Source organism: Anolis carolinensis, chromosome 5 (assembly GCF_035594765.1).
Source record: "Anolis carolinensis isolate JA03-04 chromosome 5, rAnoCar3.1.pri, whole genome shotgun sequence".
NCBI classification, from domain to species: Eukaryota; Metazoa; Chordata; class Lepidosauria; order Squamata; family Dactyloidae; genus Anolis; species Anolis carolinensis.
This window is the reverse complement of record NC_085845.1, coordinates 152,220,554-152,237,368: the sequence shown is the minus strand read 5'-3', so window position 1 is coordinate 152,237,368 and position 16,815 is coordinate 152,220,554. Positions and strand designations below refer to the sequence as shown.

Here is a 16,815-nt window from a genome sequence, read left to right as displayed (position 1 = left end):
CCTCTTTCTCATTCCTAGTTTGTCTTTTATTTATTAACTAACCTATATACAAGGAGCCCCTAATGGCGCAGCAGGTTAAACCGCTGAGCTGCTAAACTTGCTGACCAAAAGGTCAGCAGTTTCAATTTGGGAATAGGGTGAGCTCCCGCTGTTAGCACCAGCTTCTGCCAACCTAGCAGTTCAAAAACATGCAAATGTGAGTAGATCAGTAGGCACCACTACGGCGAGAAGGTAATGGCACTCCATGCAATCATGCTAGCCACATGACTTTGAAGGTGTCTACGGACAACGCTGGCTCTTCAGCTTAGAAATGGAGATGAGCATCAACCCCCAGAGTTGGACACGACTAGACTTAATGACAGGGGAAAATCCTTACCTTTAACGTATATACCCAGCTTTGCCCAAGTATCAGAAGAGCCGCTGTCCCCCTGGTTTCCCTTTTTTCTCTTTCTCTGACCTCATACCTTTTCTGCTTTCTTTTTTGTCCTTCCTTCCCTTCCTTTTTCTTTCTTGCCCCTCCCTTCCTTCTCCTTTCACTTCATTTTCTCTTATTTTCCTTATTTCTTTCACTTCTCCCTTCCCCAGTTCTGAGAGGTCATACCTCACAATGCCTCCGTGGCAACATGGCTGTCTTTATGGCTCTTTCCTCCCTCCCTCTCTCCCTCCGTTCCCATTATACACATGCCAATTTTATTTCCCAGTCACAGCACAGAGGACCACTTGACCTAGCAACAGCCTTTGTACTACAAACATACATACATACATACATACACATATGCTTTAAGTTTTTATATATATATATATATAGATAGATAGATAGATAGATGTACTATTTACATTTTGCTCAATGAAGAGAACCGAAAAACTAAAATCTTAGCATATGTTTTGCACTGTTGTATTCCCCCCCCCCCCCTGTCTTTTTAAAAGTCTGGAAAAAATAAAACACATACCATATTTCAATAGTGTGTTTAGTCATATGTGTTAAGTCTGTGTTTTATATTAACTTGTCTTTTCAGATCAGTTTAGATTTGTATTACTTCTTATTGCTAGCTGCACTTAAAACAGCTTCTCTCATATTTCTTAACACAGGCAGTTGGACGTGAGCTGCTGCTCCATTTGATAGACCTTTTGGTGACAAGTGACCAGCATGATCCAGTCATTACAAGGCTTATTGACAGCACCAGGATACACATCCTACCTTCAATGAACCCTGATGGATTTGAAGCAACAAAAGAGTTTGACTGTTTCCCTCCATTTGGCAGGTACGAAGGATATGGGCAGGGACATCCATTCTGGGGCACTATTTTCAGTTACTTTGACTAGTTTTCAGCTTCTCTTTTCCCTGCCAGAAGCTTAATCTGCAGAGAACATTAAATCAGGGACCTTCAAACTAAAATTGTATAGGCTCAAGAGAAAGTGGGAATAGCTTCTAAAGGAGACAGGTCCAAAAAATAGCAAGGCTATGAAATGGAGAGACTGAGCAAATTATGGGCACAAATAATGTAAAGGGGTTGCTCTATGAGAGGAACATCTGGGAGAATCTTGCGGCCCAGAGAAAGGTTGTCTATGATGTGGTAGTGTTTCACCAACACTAGTGTCTATGGCCCCTTACACATATCTGAATAAAATCCCATATGCTTTGAACTGGAATATATGGCAGTGTGGACTCAAATAACCCAGTTCAAAGCATATTGTTGGATTTTCTACCTTGATATTCTGGGTTATATTGCTGTGTGGAAGGGCCCTATGCTTGTTGGGAGTGGGAGAAGTAAGTTTGGTTTTCCATCACCTGGAAATCTTCAAAGCTGTTAAGAAAATGTTCCCTGATTTACATTCAGTGGTTCCCCAACTAAATTCAAAGAAGATCATTTCTGATTTGTTGGGAACGTGTGTGTCCTGCTGGAAGCAAACATTGGCTGCAGTTGGCTATCCCAGTTTAGAGTCATTAAAAACATTAAAAACATGAACCTTGTGTAGTCATCTGCCCAAACACTCTATACTTAATTTAGTTTGCAATTTACAGTGAAATTTTATATCAAGATCCTAGACTGGACAAATTGCCATGTGGTACCTCACATGAGTAAAACTACCTTACGTCGCCCATCCATCATTTCCAATTTCTACCTTTTCTCTTCCACAGCACCTTCCATTTCCTGATAGGTGGAGATCAGAGGGAATAGCAAAACAAATGATCTAGTATTTTCCAGTAATTGGGTGGAGGAAAATCAATTTTCTTATAACTGAACAGTCCTAGAAGATGGACTGTCCCTAGATCAGTGGTTCCCAACCGTGGGCCGTGAGAACGAAAATCCAGTCCGTGAACCTCCTTCCTATTTACTTATGTTCTTTATTTTATTTAATTTATTTCTGCTCCTTTTTGCAGAACTGACAATTGCATTGGATAAACCACATCAGTTCTAGATTATTAAATATGGTTTTCGTGGGTGAGCAGGTGGCGACTATTGGATGGCATATGTTCTGTATCAGAAACTAGAGCTGATGTGGTCTATCCAATGCAATTTTCTGAATCAGAACCCCAAATAACCAAACTGAATCTAAAGTTGACCAAAAACTGATTTGTAACCCTTTTGGTATTAATGTTGGAGAGTGGTCCTGGTCAAGTGGTCCCTGGTCAGAATGGTCCCTGTTCAAGTGGTCCCTGGTCAAAAAAAGGTTGGGAACCACTGTCCTAGATGGTCACATTACAATCTAATATTTGAAGTTATGTTTAAGACTGGATGTCAGTCCTTGGAAGGTGTAGGACACAAAGGTAGGCTCACACAGCTGGTGCCATGGAAACTTTATTGAATCCGCCTTGCCAAGATGATCGCAAAGCTTAATACTGCCTCTCTTCTGCTAGTTCCCCAGTATATCAAGTTGCTTCTTCCCTCCCCCTCTCACATTTCTTCTTCCCCATTCACACCTCCCTGTCAACTGTCCTCTCCCACATTTGAAAACCAGAGCAGGTCATAAATCAGTCTTCCTAACCAAATGGTCTTCCTCATCCGGTTCTTTCCCCCCCTTTGCTCTGGTCGAATGTTAAAAGGTCAGTTTGGAGAATGCTGATCTTTTTGCATCCTGAAACTGGAGTCTAAATAATATTCATTTTATCCTGCAAAGGAATAATGCTAATTTCGAAGACCTGAACAGAAACTTTCCTGATGTCTTTGACAAAAATAATGCCACAATCCAGCCAGAGACTCGAGCAGTGATGGACTGGTTAAAAAATGAGATGTTTGTACTCTCTGCTAACCTGCATGGTGGAGCACTGGTAGCAAGTTATCCTTTTGATAATGGTTATTTAGGTAAGTTTACACCTGTCTTTTATTTTGGAGAGCTAAATACCTTGGTGACCCCTTGCACATATTATATGTAATGCATGTCAAATCCTATTTTATAGCATGAAGTATCTCCCCACAATTATCAGGTATTTTGACTAGAAAATCCCAGGAGCATCTCCAATATCAGTTATGATCAAGATTGTGGTCAAAATTGTCCCCAGATCATTAGCTTGGGAAATACGAAGATACTAAAAACATAAGAGCCAGACAGAAACATGGAAAAGCTCTTACATAGTTGTGCCATCAACAGCTCTTTATGTGTTGCAAGTTAAAGCCATGGGCATCCACATTGATAACATACTTCCAAAATGAATGGAAAATTGACATTTTACACCTACACACAACTTTATTCAGAAGCTTATCTTATCCAATATTCATAACAGGAGACTTCCTTGTAACAGCTTTAAATTGCCCATATTGCAAAGCAAGCTAAATGTTCAATAGAATTGTGGTAGTTTTTCCTTCACACATTTACCACAATATACAGGTACAGTCAGTCCTTCACATTCACTGAGGTTAGGAGCACAGGAAGGTATAGCTTTGTGACCAGTTTCCTCCTGTAGCTTTGCAGATAGGAAGGAAGCTCCTAAGAATCCCTCCAATGTTTTTGGTCCAACTAAAAACTTGACTCTTTAACCAAGCTTTCCAATAGGTATAGAGCTCAAAAGGTTTAAATTGTAGACCCATTGGTTTTAGCTGAAATCACTTTATATGGCTGCTTTGTTGTTATTCATTTTATATCTATAATTACTATAACGTTTTACCGATAAGGTTGATTGATTTTACTGTGGTATTGTTTTATGCATTGATGATGTAAATTATGTTTTCCTTTGATATTGATGTATCTGTATTTATTGCACTGTATGTATTGTTACAATACGAGTGCTTGTAAGCCACGCCAAGTCCCTTTTGGGAGATGGTGGAGGTGTAGAAATAAAGTTGTTTACTACTACTACTACTACTATCTCGTGGCTCTTTCAGATGCATTCCCAAGAACCACAAGACTACAATCTCATTCTTACTTTGCACTGGGAGAAACCTCTAGTTCTACCCAGGAACTTCTATAATATGAACTGTAATCCTCAACTGTAATATGTATGTAAGACCCCACACCCATACTAATTCAATTTTACTGTGATTACTTTCCCCCCTGTAGGTGAAATTACTTTACAAGGCAATAGTAAAACTGTGGATGATGATGTTTTTGTGCACCTTGCAAGAACATATGCAAACAACCATGCTACAATGTCTCAAGGGGGTTCATGTCACAATGTTGAAGACTTTCCAGGTGGCATTACAAATGGGTATGCTTGGTACAGGCTGCTAGGTAAAACTTTCTTTTTCTCTCTCTACAACTTCTATTTATAGGCAATTGCTCCTAAATCTGATTATTAGACAAGATCTCCCAGAAGTTCTGGGTACTGGCCCAGCTGGCTGCAACTTTTAAGAATTGTATAACAACACCTCAAGATTCAGGTTCGGGATTGACTGCTCTAATGATTTGGTAGCCGAAAGGTAGTTTGGAATCTACTCAAAGATCTGATTAATTGTAGTTATTTAACATTAAAAACCATAATTGTCAACAACAACAACTCTCCTCCCCACACATCAGACTGATGAAATGAAGAAAGCTTGGGGTTGCCCACAGTGTGTTTATGAGAAAGGATTAGGAGTGCCACTCAACTCTGACACTTGAAAGTGATCCTTGTTATTACTCAGCCATTGCTCAGGTGGTGCTTCAGGTCTAAATTTATCCATCTGGCACTTTTTGATGAATCTCAAACACAGACTCTGCAGCCCTGGGGTGCATTCAAATGGAGGTAGATTGATGCTACAATTATGTAAAATTGCATTGTGCAACTGTTCTGGCTTCCCATCTTTAATGGAGATAACAAGATAGAGGAAAGCTATTGAAAATGGTGGGAAGCAAAGTTTCTAGGACCCTATAAATTTGAGTGAATTAGGACAGGCTCTGTATGATATAAGCCATGTCATGAAGCTCTCTGAAATTTTATCCTCATGAAATAATATACTCTTTTATAAAGGTGCGATGGGTTAAACCCTTGTGCCAGTAGGACTACTGACCAAAAGGTTGGCAGTTCAAATCCAGGGAGCGGGGTGAGCTCCTGTCCATCAGCTCTAACTCTCCATGCAGGGACATGAGCGAAGCCTCTCACAAGGATGGTAAAACATCAAACATCCAGGCATCCCCTGGGCAACATCCTTGCAGATGGGCAATTCTCTCACACCAGAAGCGACTTGCAGTTTCTCAAGTCACTCCTGACATGAAAAAAATCAAGGGTAAAGATTCTGATGTTTACAGTTTTGTCTTGGACTCACACAGTTGTGTTCGATATAAAGAATAAGAGCACTGTGGGTTTCTCTGTCATGGGGATGAGCAAATGAATCTCCAGATGTGTGGAGGCCTAATTATCCATCAACTCTAACTAGCACAGTCAAAGGTGAAGATTATGGAGCTCTAGATCAATAATATCTGGACAGCCACTTCTGCCACCACTGCTCTACTTAATCAATTTTCTGGCAAAAACATATACAGAAACATAGAATCAGAGCTGGAAAAGAACCACAAAGGCCCTGCCATGTAGGAATACAGCAAAAAAGTTTTGCTTATTTTTTTATTTCTATATCCTAGGGTGGGTTGTGAGTTAGGGGGAGTGCAAAAGGTAGAAGGAGGTGAGTTATGAATGCTAAGTGACACATTAATTTCCATTCCAGTGCTCCAGCCAGCCCATCGTCCCCCAGGCAGACCATGTCTGTGGATTTGAAAAGAGTGACCATACACACTAAAATTTGGCAAACAAGGATTAGCCCAGCAATACAACAGAGCACGTCAGGGGATTGTGTCTTATGAGAATTTTTGCGCATCAGCTTGAGTTAGTTTCTACATGTTTCAGGTTATACCAGGTGAAATGAAAACCTACTTTGACTAGACTGCACAGTCATTCTATACCACATTATATCACAACTGTGTTCCAATCTGCTGGGTTATTATAAAAGAGAAAGATAGCTTTTGTACTGTGTTTAGTCTTGTATTGTGTGATCCCTATCAGGATAAGGTCAGGTAGAAATGGATTGAGGTTAAAAGAATGTTGCTGGCTCAATAGTCACCCACAAGCCACCACTCATAGCATGGACTGAGGCTACATCTCTTGTCATCTTATTTATTTATTTGCCATATTTATACTCCGCCTTTCTCATCCCCAAGGGTACTCAGAGCGGCTCACATATATATATAGGAAACAATTTGATGCCATACAAACATAACATTCAGCAAATAAACATATACATTAAAACTCACTGTTAAACATATCAAACATATTATCTGACTAGTCCATCCTTGCAAGGCACGTGTTCCCACTGTGCACATGTTCCCACTTCCACATCCCCTTTCTTCTCTGTTGCTCCACATCTCACTTTAGTTCCCCTTATTCCAGCTTCCTCGTGCAATTGACTCATCTTTTTCGTCATTTGCTGCCAGACAATAGAAGCATGGTTCTGTATTGACAAACACATTTCCATCACCATAGCTCTTAACTTTGTTTCAACTAATGTTTTAAAAATGTCAATCAAAACTAGGAATGAGCAACTTCTGGGGGCCCGAAGGCTGCATTAAATCCCCCAGAACTCACTAGGAACTATACCCTTTCTTCCTCTACCTCCTCCTGAATGCAGTGCTGTCCCCATATTCCCTTTTAACACTAGCTATGGGTAAAACATGGGGTATTATAATTTCTGGAGGCACATTTTTTTTGAAAACCAGAATCTCCATAATCTTTTGGAGAAAAATAGCATACACAACCATTTGAAAATCATAACCTTTTGTAAAAGTATTATCTTCTGGAGAAGAGCCAAAAAACTAATTTGAGTAAAATTTTCTCTTCAGTGGTATATAACGACATGTACTTATGCAAGGCAATTTGATTTTCAGTTGTTAGACTGATAACCTAGTTGTCTCTGATCTGTTTGGAGCAGAGATTATGCCAACGCACAAAATATAACTGTTCTTTAGAAGTGTTTTTTTCAGTGTTCCAGAACATCTACTTTCCCATAAAATATCTTGTTTTTATATCATGCTCTCAAGAGACAAAAATATAGTAGACTTTATTAAAAGTAACAGATGTGGTTTACTCACAACCTTCATGTATTCAGCATACAGGTACCTAATTTGTCAATCCAGTTACAGATGGATTTTAAGTGGTTTCTCTGTGCAGATAACACAGGGCATCTATCTTACAATCGACAGCAACATGAGTTTCCTCTTAACAGTCCAAAGTCTAATGACATCTGTCCTCTAAAATGGAATCTGAGCTCTGAGCACTTTCAGATCTGATCATATGGTCTGCAGCTCCTCCTACAACCTCAAGAAACATAGAGTAATGGGAAAGCTGCATACCAAAACATACATATACAATAAAGTAAGCAACAGAATCATATACAAAATAAATTACTAGTGGAGGTTTGAAGAAGGTTACTATTTCCAATGAACTCTTAGAATTTCTCATCCAGTGTATTAAAAAAACAACATTGGTGTACATATTTCTTTCTTTTGGTGTTTCAACTATGCATTTAAACATTTTCTTTAGGTGGAATGCAAGATTATAACTATATCTGGGCTCAGTGCTTTGAAATTACATTAGAAGTATCATGTTGTCAGTATCCACCAGAACATGAACTGCCATCCTTTTGGGATGATAATAAAATGGCTTTGATTGAGTACATTAAACAAGTGCATCTTGGTAAGTTGCATCACCTGAATGTATCTTTAGTATTTATCATACATTTAAATCTTATGGTTAAAAATTCTGAATGCACATTTAAGAGAATGTTATTTCTGATAATATTGATTCTACATTAAATTTCCTTTTACTGTATATAAGCATAAAGTATGTAGTTAATCCTAACTAGAATAGATCACTGGAGTTCCCGGTGGCGCAGTGGGTTAAACCCTTGTGCTGGCAGGACTGCTGACCGATAGGTGGCAGTTTGAATCCAGGAAGCTGGGTGAGCTCCCATCTGTCAGCTCCAGCTTCCCATGCGGGGACATTGGAGAAGCCTCCCATAGGATGGTAAAACATCAAAACATCCAGGCATCCCCTGAGCAACATCCTTGCAGAAAACCAATTTTCTCACACCAGAACCGACTAGCAGTTTCCCAAGTCGTTCCTGACACACAAAAAACAAACACCTGTGTGTGGACTTATCATTGAATGGTGAATTCAGGGTGGGACTAACCAACAAGATTCCAACTGTCAAGTGTTTTATTGCTTCTTAATAAACATAAAGACAATAGATCTAAATGAAATTAGGTTAATGTCTCTTTCACGTTATATAAATATAGCAGTTTGATTCCACTTAAAACAATCATGGCTGCATCTTGTATTTTTTTTTAAAGAAAAGTTATGAAAGGCAGTGTCTAGAACAAAGGAGCAAAGGTCAAGAGTGGAAAACTGATTGTTTTGACTCTTTCTGAGAACTTGGAAAATTCCATTCTGGGTGGAAGGGAGTAAAAGTCTCAGAATCCTGCCGTAAAGGTGGCCAGTAGCTATGCGGGGAGGAAGATTATCAGGGCTGTATTTGCAAAAAGGATTTTCCCAGCTCCTGCCCTTTCCCCACTAGCTGATAAAACATTCCTCTCCCTTATCTAGTTTGGCTGTTCTTGAGTCCTCTTTAGCTCTGCCTCAACAGTAATCAACAGGATTACAATATACCCAATTGTTCTGTGATGCTTAGTTTCTGTCAGAGTAGCCTCTATCTTAAGGTAAGATTACTACTCAATTCATTGTACCTCTTCTGTTGTCCACTGGCAACATTTCTTGTATGGGCCCCATTGAAATGTGCAGTGTATTGCTCTAAAACAACACTGCCCTCCTGTGGCTTGCAAAAGGCTAAGCTTGAAAACATTCCTAACTGGTTCCTACTTGGAAGCCATGTGTATTTGATAGAGTAGGTAACACATAGTGATAGAGAAAGTTTCCCTATCAAGACTCACTAGGCTGCAGCCACGATGAGCAATGGGAATCTATTCCCCTGTTGACTGGGATGTCTCCACCCCTCTCCTACAAGCACTTTTCTGTGTGAATAGGAATGATGGCAAGAATCCTGCTTCTGTTGTGTCCCAACAGGTCCCTGCTGCTTTCTGTGGCATCTGGCCAGCAAACACTACTTAGTTACATAGCCGAAGTAGTTATGAAGCTAAGTAGATCTAGAATTTTGTTCATCAGTTGTATCTAACACGGTATTGTTTGATAGGTATCCTGATCTGGAGATATTTAGCCATGTGCAATTTCCACCTGAGACTCTTAAATCTTCAGTACAAGAGTACATGCTTTGTTGTGGGTTTGTGCAGACCTACAGTAGAATTAGATTAACATCAGACATACTGCGGAACGACTGAGAAAAAGAAGAATGTAAAATTTCTGCCTCCATCTCTTAGAAAAGAGACTTTTAGTTATGGGTAAAGTGTGCTGAGGGGTTTGCTAGATTCATTTTACCCCCTTTCCCATTTTCTCAACACATTCTCATAATGTTCACTATTCCCTTCGAGTCACATGAGTGATTTTGGTCTCCAGGTAAAGATACTGTATTTCACCACACAATAGTCACACTTTCATTGAAAAAAGGGTGTGTGACTATTACATAATGGCAACTCTAACAAATTGCGTTATACAATCCCTATACTGAATAGCTAGTGTAGCATGATATATGAATCAATGATCAATGCACATGACTATCAACCTATTCTAAAATTGCAGTGCATCGTTTGCAAAGGCAGTACACATTCACACATTCCTCTGTATAAAATGCTGATATGGCTCCATATGTTCAAGTGTACTTAGATTGCTATAAGGCAGGCATGGGTAAACTTTATCCCTCCAGGTCTTTTGGACTGCAACTCCCAGAAATCCAGCCAGCTTACCGGCTGTTAGGATTATGGGAGCTGAAGTCCAAAACACCTGGAAGGACAAAGTTTGCCCATGACTGCTGTAAACTGTAAAAGAAAAAGCACTCTGCATGCATAGTGCATGTATGTATGAAGGTATGACAGGCATCCTGTTTGTGACATGAAAATGTATATTGTATTAAGCATGTAGAGGACTTTTTTTTCAATGTACAATAATCATGTTGCTCTTTCGCCATAATTTAATTATACCTGCAAAAAGCCTTTTAATGCAGATGAACGGAAGCACCCGCCTTCCAATGCAGTTGCTACATTGGAGAGCTACAGAGGAACTTGTTTCCTCTACCACAGGCATGGGCAAACTTTGGCCCTCCAGGTGTTTTGGACTTCAACTCTCACAATTCCTAACAGCTGGTAGGCTGTTAAGAATTGTGGGAGTTGAAGTCCAAAGCACCTGGAGGGCCAAAGTTTGCCTATGCCTACTCTACCAGCTTCAGAAGTCTTGCGTTTTGTCATAGTCCTAAATGATATGTTCCCTCAACTACAACTGTGGATTAGGATGCAATTGTCTTGAGTTGTGCATCCTTTGATTTGAAAACAAAAAGTCATCTTTAGGTTGTGCTCAGTGATGCCCACCAATGTCACTGCCTTTCTTTGGGAAAAAGCAACTATGCTCTAGTCACAAAGTGTAAAGCAAATATGATCATTTCCCTCTTAACCTCTTTCTTGCCCTATAGGAGTAAAAGGCCGTGTTTTGGATAAGAATGAAAATCCTATTCCAGGTGCGATAGTGGAGGTTTCCGGAAGGCAACATGTATGTCCTTACAGAACCAGAGAAAATGGAGAATATTATCTTCTGTTACTGCCTGGGACTTATATACTTAATGTAAGTCTTCCTGTCCAGGTACATGAGCTGCTATGCCAATAATTGTAGCCAAGGTGTCCTCTTGTTGACTAAGCCCTTCTGGGCATACACAGGAGGGGGTTAATGGCTCCTTTCTGTGCTAGACATTTATTCCTCCAGGTAAGCATTTTGGGGGTGAGGGAACTACCTGAAAACCCCCGTGTTGCACTGTGCTCCAATATTCTAATTATTATCCCCATAAGATTTCTGTGCAAAGTTTTGTTTTGCACTGAAATTGCTTCTCACTGGGGCCTCCTTGAACCATGGCTGAAAACCCCTTGCTTTTCACAAACCCAACGCCAAAGATCAGATTCTGATTAAAAGCATTCTGTCGTCCTTCCAAAACTTACCCTGATATTTGAAGGAATCTCATTTAATTCTCTTACTAATTATAGTAGTGCTGGAAGTCTGTATTTACTGGGCAGGCCATCTGTTAGAGATTTAGTTGTTTGTTATGGTCGCAAAATGGAAGTTAATTTCATTGGTGTACGAAATGGGTTATATAAATACAACATAAGCTTAAAAAACACTTAACTGTTACAAAATGGAGTTGAAATGTCTCTTTGCTAGAGAGAAGTTGCAAGACATCATGTCATGTATGGCATCCTTAGCTGTGTGCCTTCAAGTCATTTCTGATTTATGGTGATCCTAAAGTAACAGTATCACAGGGTTTTTTGGGGATGAGAGTGTGGCTTGTCCAGGATCATTCGCTGTTTTTTTATGACAGAGCAAGGATTGAATCCCTTGACAACTGTGTCATAGTCCACCCCACAAATGTAGTGTATCCAATTTGTATTATAGTAACAACCAAGCATAGTGTATGCAGTTTGCTGTTGGCATAGGCAGGTTTGCATATGGAAGGTTCTAGATCCCACAAGCAGAAATCCAACCATACTTTGGCATCCAGTAACAACAGGATTGGGACTTTCTTATATCCAAGTGCTAACCAGAAATGTCCCTGCTTAGCTTTCAAGATCAGACAGAATTGGGTGCCTTTGGGTATTTAGGCTATTTAAATAGGTACGCAGTGCCATTCAGTTGCCCTCATAGTCTACCCAGAAACCTCCCACTGCTCAGGAGCTATCAGGTATGGGAGGATGGGCTCCTGCTGTTTCTTCCTGGTGGTGGTGGGAGGACAAGGTTAAGTGATTCAGACCATGATAATCCAGCTCTTTTGAGCTCTTGGAGCAAGGAAAAATTGGTTCTCCACTTGGGAGTGTACCCTTGTTTCTTCCCAAGATCTCAATCTTCTCTATTCCACTGGTAAACAACTGCAGTAAGGGCTTTAACAGTTGAGGCTGCAATGGTGCAATGAGTTAAACCGTTGTGCTGGCTGAACTGCTGACCTGAAGGATGGGTTGCTGACCCGAAGGTTTCCAGTTAGAATCTGCCAGACGGGGTGAGCTCCTGTCTGTCAGCTCTAGTTTGCGGGGACATGAGAGAAGCCTCCCAGCTAACACATCCAGACATCCCCTGGGCAACATCTTTGTAGACAGCCAATTCTCTCACACCAGAAGCGACTCACAGTATGTTCTCAAGTCGCTTCTGACGCGAAAAAAGAGTTGCCACATGGTGAAAAATGCAGAATAGCTATGTGTTAATGTTAAGATATCAGCTTCCAATTTATTTGATGTAAAGCAAGATCTGATTCTGTAGTATTGTTTGACTAGAACTCTAGTCTGGGAGACCAAGGTTCAAATATCCATTTACCAACCAATCTTGGGAAATTACACACACTCTTAGCTTCAGAGGAAAGCTATGGTAAACCTCCTTTGAATAAATCTTGACCTGTTACTCCTGAAATTGATTGAAAACAATTTAAAGGCAAGTAAGAAGTTTACATGTTCGGTGTCCACTGGAAAAGTGAGTATCTTCTCATATTTATCAATGGTAAGCATGTTTCTCACTGTGTTTGTCTTTAGGCAACAATAACTGGATCCGTGTCATTGCTACATGAAGTACATATACCAAACACAACAGCAAACTTCAGTGCCCAGAAACTTGACTTCATTTTCCCTGATGAAAAGCTTGGCAGACTGGAACTTACTTCATGCCCTGAAGTACCACTTTATTCTCCAAATTACTATAAAAACACATCAACCGCACTGAAACCTTGTATTAACTTCTTGATTTTAATTCATGGTTTATATGTAGCATTTAGATAATGTATTTATGTGTGTGGTTTAAAAAAATACTTGAACAAAAATCGTTTATATTTGAATTTATAAGATTTAAAAACAGGGTGCAAAACATTTGTGACAATCAATAAATATCTATTTCAGTATGAAGTTGCATACTCTTATTAAAATATTTATCCAGGGATCTGCAGATGAGACAATTCAAACTTAAAAGTGTTTTTAACATTGCAGAATAAAAACATATCAAACTAACAAAAGAATGCCATATAATACATATAATACACTGTCAAATAATGCAGTTCAGTCATCACATCATTTTTCCAGTGACATATAGAGGTTACAAGTTCCTTATCTGCCCTCAGCTGAGATGGAGGGTGCTGTCTATCACCAAGGTTCAAGAGATTGTCTACTCTGCTTCTGGGGATGGAGTGGCAATGTCTCTTACTGAATCTTCCTCCCCAGGCACGAAAATGTCCCAGGTTTGGTCCGGAGTCCTACATTGCTACCTCTACAATTCACTGAGCTTCCTAGCTATGTTGAAAAATGTGTTTTGTCATAGGCACATTCTTGGCTTAGGATAGCACTGTTAGCAATACCACTTCTCAAGAGGACTCCAAGCAACAGGACAGACTACAATGTATAAATATTGTTCCATCTTGTTTCCAACATTCATCCTTAGCGAAAAGCAAAAGGAATCACTGAAATAAACGCATTTAGGTAAGTTTTCATTAAATCTTTATCGCTTTGCTTGTACAACAGTATGAGAATAAACGTGTTCTTTTCAAAATGCAGCCTATGCTTATCCTCTTGCTCAAAGAATTCAGTACAGTCCTCAACATACAGCAACATGGTGCTTGGAAAAATAAATTTTAATGGCATTTCCCCCACAATTTTACCTCCAATGATTACTTTAACTGGCAGTGCACAGTGCCGGTTTAATCAGTTGGATGCAACTTCACAGTTCACACGTTTATTCAAAGTAAGACCAATTCAAGTTGATAGAATTCTAGCCTGAATTAGTGTAGCAAATAATTGCTGTTGTAAATATGAACCAATTCCTCATATATACCTGGTGTATTGAAACAAAGATTCTTTTAGATTCTAAACTGATTATTTTGATCAACATATTTGTTCCCACCATCCAGAATTGTCTAATAGGAAGCCAAATTTTAAAAATCCATTTGAAATTTTTATCAGCTCACAAACTGCAGTCAACGCAAGATAGGACCTATTCCTAAGCCAAGTGAGGCAGTAGCTTCAAAAGCAAATGCTCAGTGGTTGGCTGGTCATCCTACTCAGTTGACGAAAGCCCTGCATTAAGTAAGCAGCTAATTCCTGAAGGATGCACAGTGACTGACATATCTACTAATATAGCCCAGGGCATCTTAAACTTTTCCACCTGAAACCTTTTGGCCTGAGAGATTTTTATGGGACCCCAGATGTGTAGGTATATAAAAAAGGTATAAAAAATTCAAACAAATCAGCATATGAAGTACAGCTGATGCATTTTCTGCAGAGTCCACTGTGAACGTTGTAAGTCCTTGCTAACCGATTTGTGTAAATAGCATTCAGAAACCTACTGTTGCCAATTTTTTGGGACCTCAACATTGAGCTAAGGGTTGGAACCCAGTTTAAGAAGTCCTGATCTAGCCCTATGTACCACAGCAAAATGCAGGTCAATACCATCTTCCAGGAGCTTAGTGGAGTCTTCAAATTGTGCTACAGTAAGAAACAAGCTGTTTATATGGGATTATCTTTAAGAACCAGCTGGCTCGACTGAATGATCTTTCCAAAAACCCACTACAGCTACGAGCAGGGACTGGACAAAGCAGCTTTCCTTTGCTATCCCATCAACTGCATCATTCCTGTAGTAAGACAAACCCCCGCACTGTCCTCAAATGAGGTAGGTGCAATGCTATGAAGGGCTATCACTCAGCCAGACACTTCCCTGTCCCCTCATAGAATCATAGAATAGTAGAGTTGGAAGAGACCTCATGGGCCATCCAGTCCAACCCCCTGCCAAGAAGCAGGAAATCGCATTCAAAGCACCCCCGACAGATGGCCATCCAGCCTCTGCTTAAAAGCCTCCAAGGAAGGAGCCTCCACCACAGCCCGGGGGAGAGAGTTCCACTGTCGAACAGCTCTCACAGTGAGGAAGTTCTTCCTGATGTTCAGGTGGAATCTCCTTTCCTGTAGTTTGAAGCCATTGTTCCGTGTCCTAGTCTGCAGGGCAGCAGAAAACAAGCTTGCTCCCTCCTCCCTATGACTTCCCTTCACGTATTTGTACATGGCTATCATGTCTCCTCTCAGCCTTCTCTTCTGCAGGCTAAACATGCCAAGCTTTTTAAGTCACTCCTCATAGGGCTTGTTCTCCAGACCCTTAATCATTTTAGTCGCCCTCCTCTGGACGCTTTCCAGCTTGTCAACATTTCCCTTCAACTGTGGTGCCCAGAATTGGACGCAGTATTCCAGGTGTGGTCTGACCAAGGCAGAATAGAGGGGGAGCATGACTTCCCTGGATCTAGACGCTATGCCCCTATTTATGCAGGCCAGAATCCCGTTGGCTTTTTTAGCTGCTGCATCACATTGTTGGCTCATGTTTAACTTGTTGTCCATGAGGACTCCAAGGTCTTTTTCGCACACACTGCTGTCAAGCCAGGCATCCCCCATTCTGTATCTTTGATTTCCATTTTTTCTGCCGAAATGAAGTATCTTGCATTTGTCCCTGTTGAACTTCATTTTGTTAGTTTCGGCCCATCTCTCTAGTTTGTCAAGATCGTTTTGAATTCTGCTCCTGTCTTCTGGAGTGTTGGCTATCCCTACCCGTTTTGTGTCGTCTGCAAACTGGATGATCCTGCCTTCTAACCCTTCATCTAAGTCGTTAATAAAGATGTTGAACGGAACTGGGCCCAGGACGGAGCCCTGCGGCACTCCACTTGTCACTTCTTTCCATGATGAAGACGACGCATTGGTGAGCACCCTTTGGGTTCGTTCGCTTAGCCAATTACAGATCCACCTAACCGTAGTTTTGTCTAGCCCACATTTTACTAGTTTATTTGCCAGAAGGTCGTGGGGGACTTTGTCGAAGGCCTTACTGAAATCCAGGTAGGCTACATCCACAGCATTCCCTGTATTGACCCAACTCGTAACTCTATCGAAAAAAGAGATCAGATTAGTCTGGCATGACTTGTTTTTTGTAAATCCGTGTTGACTATTAGCAATGACCGCATTTGTTTCTAAGTGTTCACAGACCACTTCCTTGATGATCTTTTCCAGAATCTTGCCTGGTATCGATGTGAGGCTGACCGGACGGTAATTGTTTGGGTCTTTCTTTTTTCCCTTCTTGAAGATAGGGACCACATTCGCCCTCCTCCAATCTGCTGGGACTTCTCCCGTTCTCCAAGAACTCTCGAAGATAATTGCTAGTGGTTCTGAAATAACTTCCGCTAATTCCTTCAATACTCTTGGATGTAGCTGATCTGGCCCTGGGGACTTGAATTCGTTTAGAGAGGC

The 16,815-nt window shown here is 40.5% G+C and overlaps 1 protein-coding gene across 2 annotated transcripts in view; it reads left to right on the top strand.

The window, feature by feature from the left end:
- The window catches only part of cpm (carboxypeptidase M), a 70,948-nt gene extending 57,500 nt beyond the window's left edge, over window positions 1–13,448 (top strand). For both annotated transcript variants that reach the window (XM_016995861.2, XM_062982603.1), the window contains exons 4-9: window positions 1,090–1,262; window positions 3,121–3,305; window positions 4,498–4,668; window positions 7,946–8,098; window positions 10,998–11,146; window positions 13,087–13,448. In XM_016995861.2, coding sequence (XP_016851350.2) covers window positions 1,090–1,262; window positions 3,121–3,305; window positions 4,498–4,668; window positions 7,946–8,098; window positions 10,998–11,146; window positions 13,087–13,329 — 1,074 coding nt within the window. In that variant the 3' untranslated portion in view covers window positions 13,330–13,448. The remainder of the gene's footprint in view (window positions 1–1,089; window positions 1,263–3,120; window positions 3,306–4,497; window positions 4,669–7,945; window positions 8,099–10,997; window positions 11,147–13,086) is intronic.
- The last annotated feature ends 3,367 nt before the right edge of the window (window positions 13,449–16,815 follow it).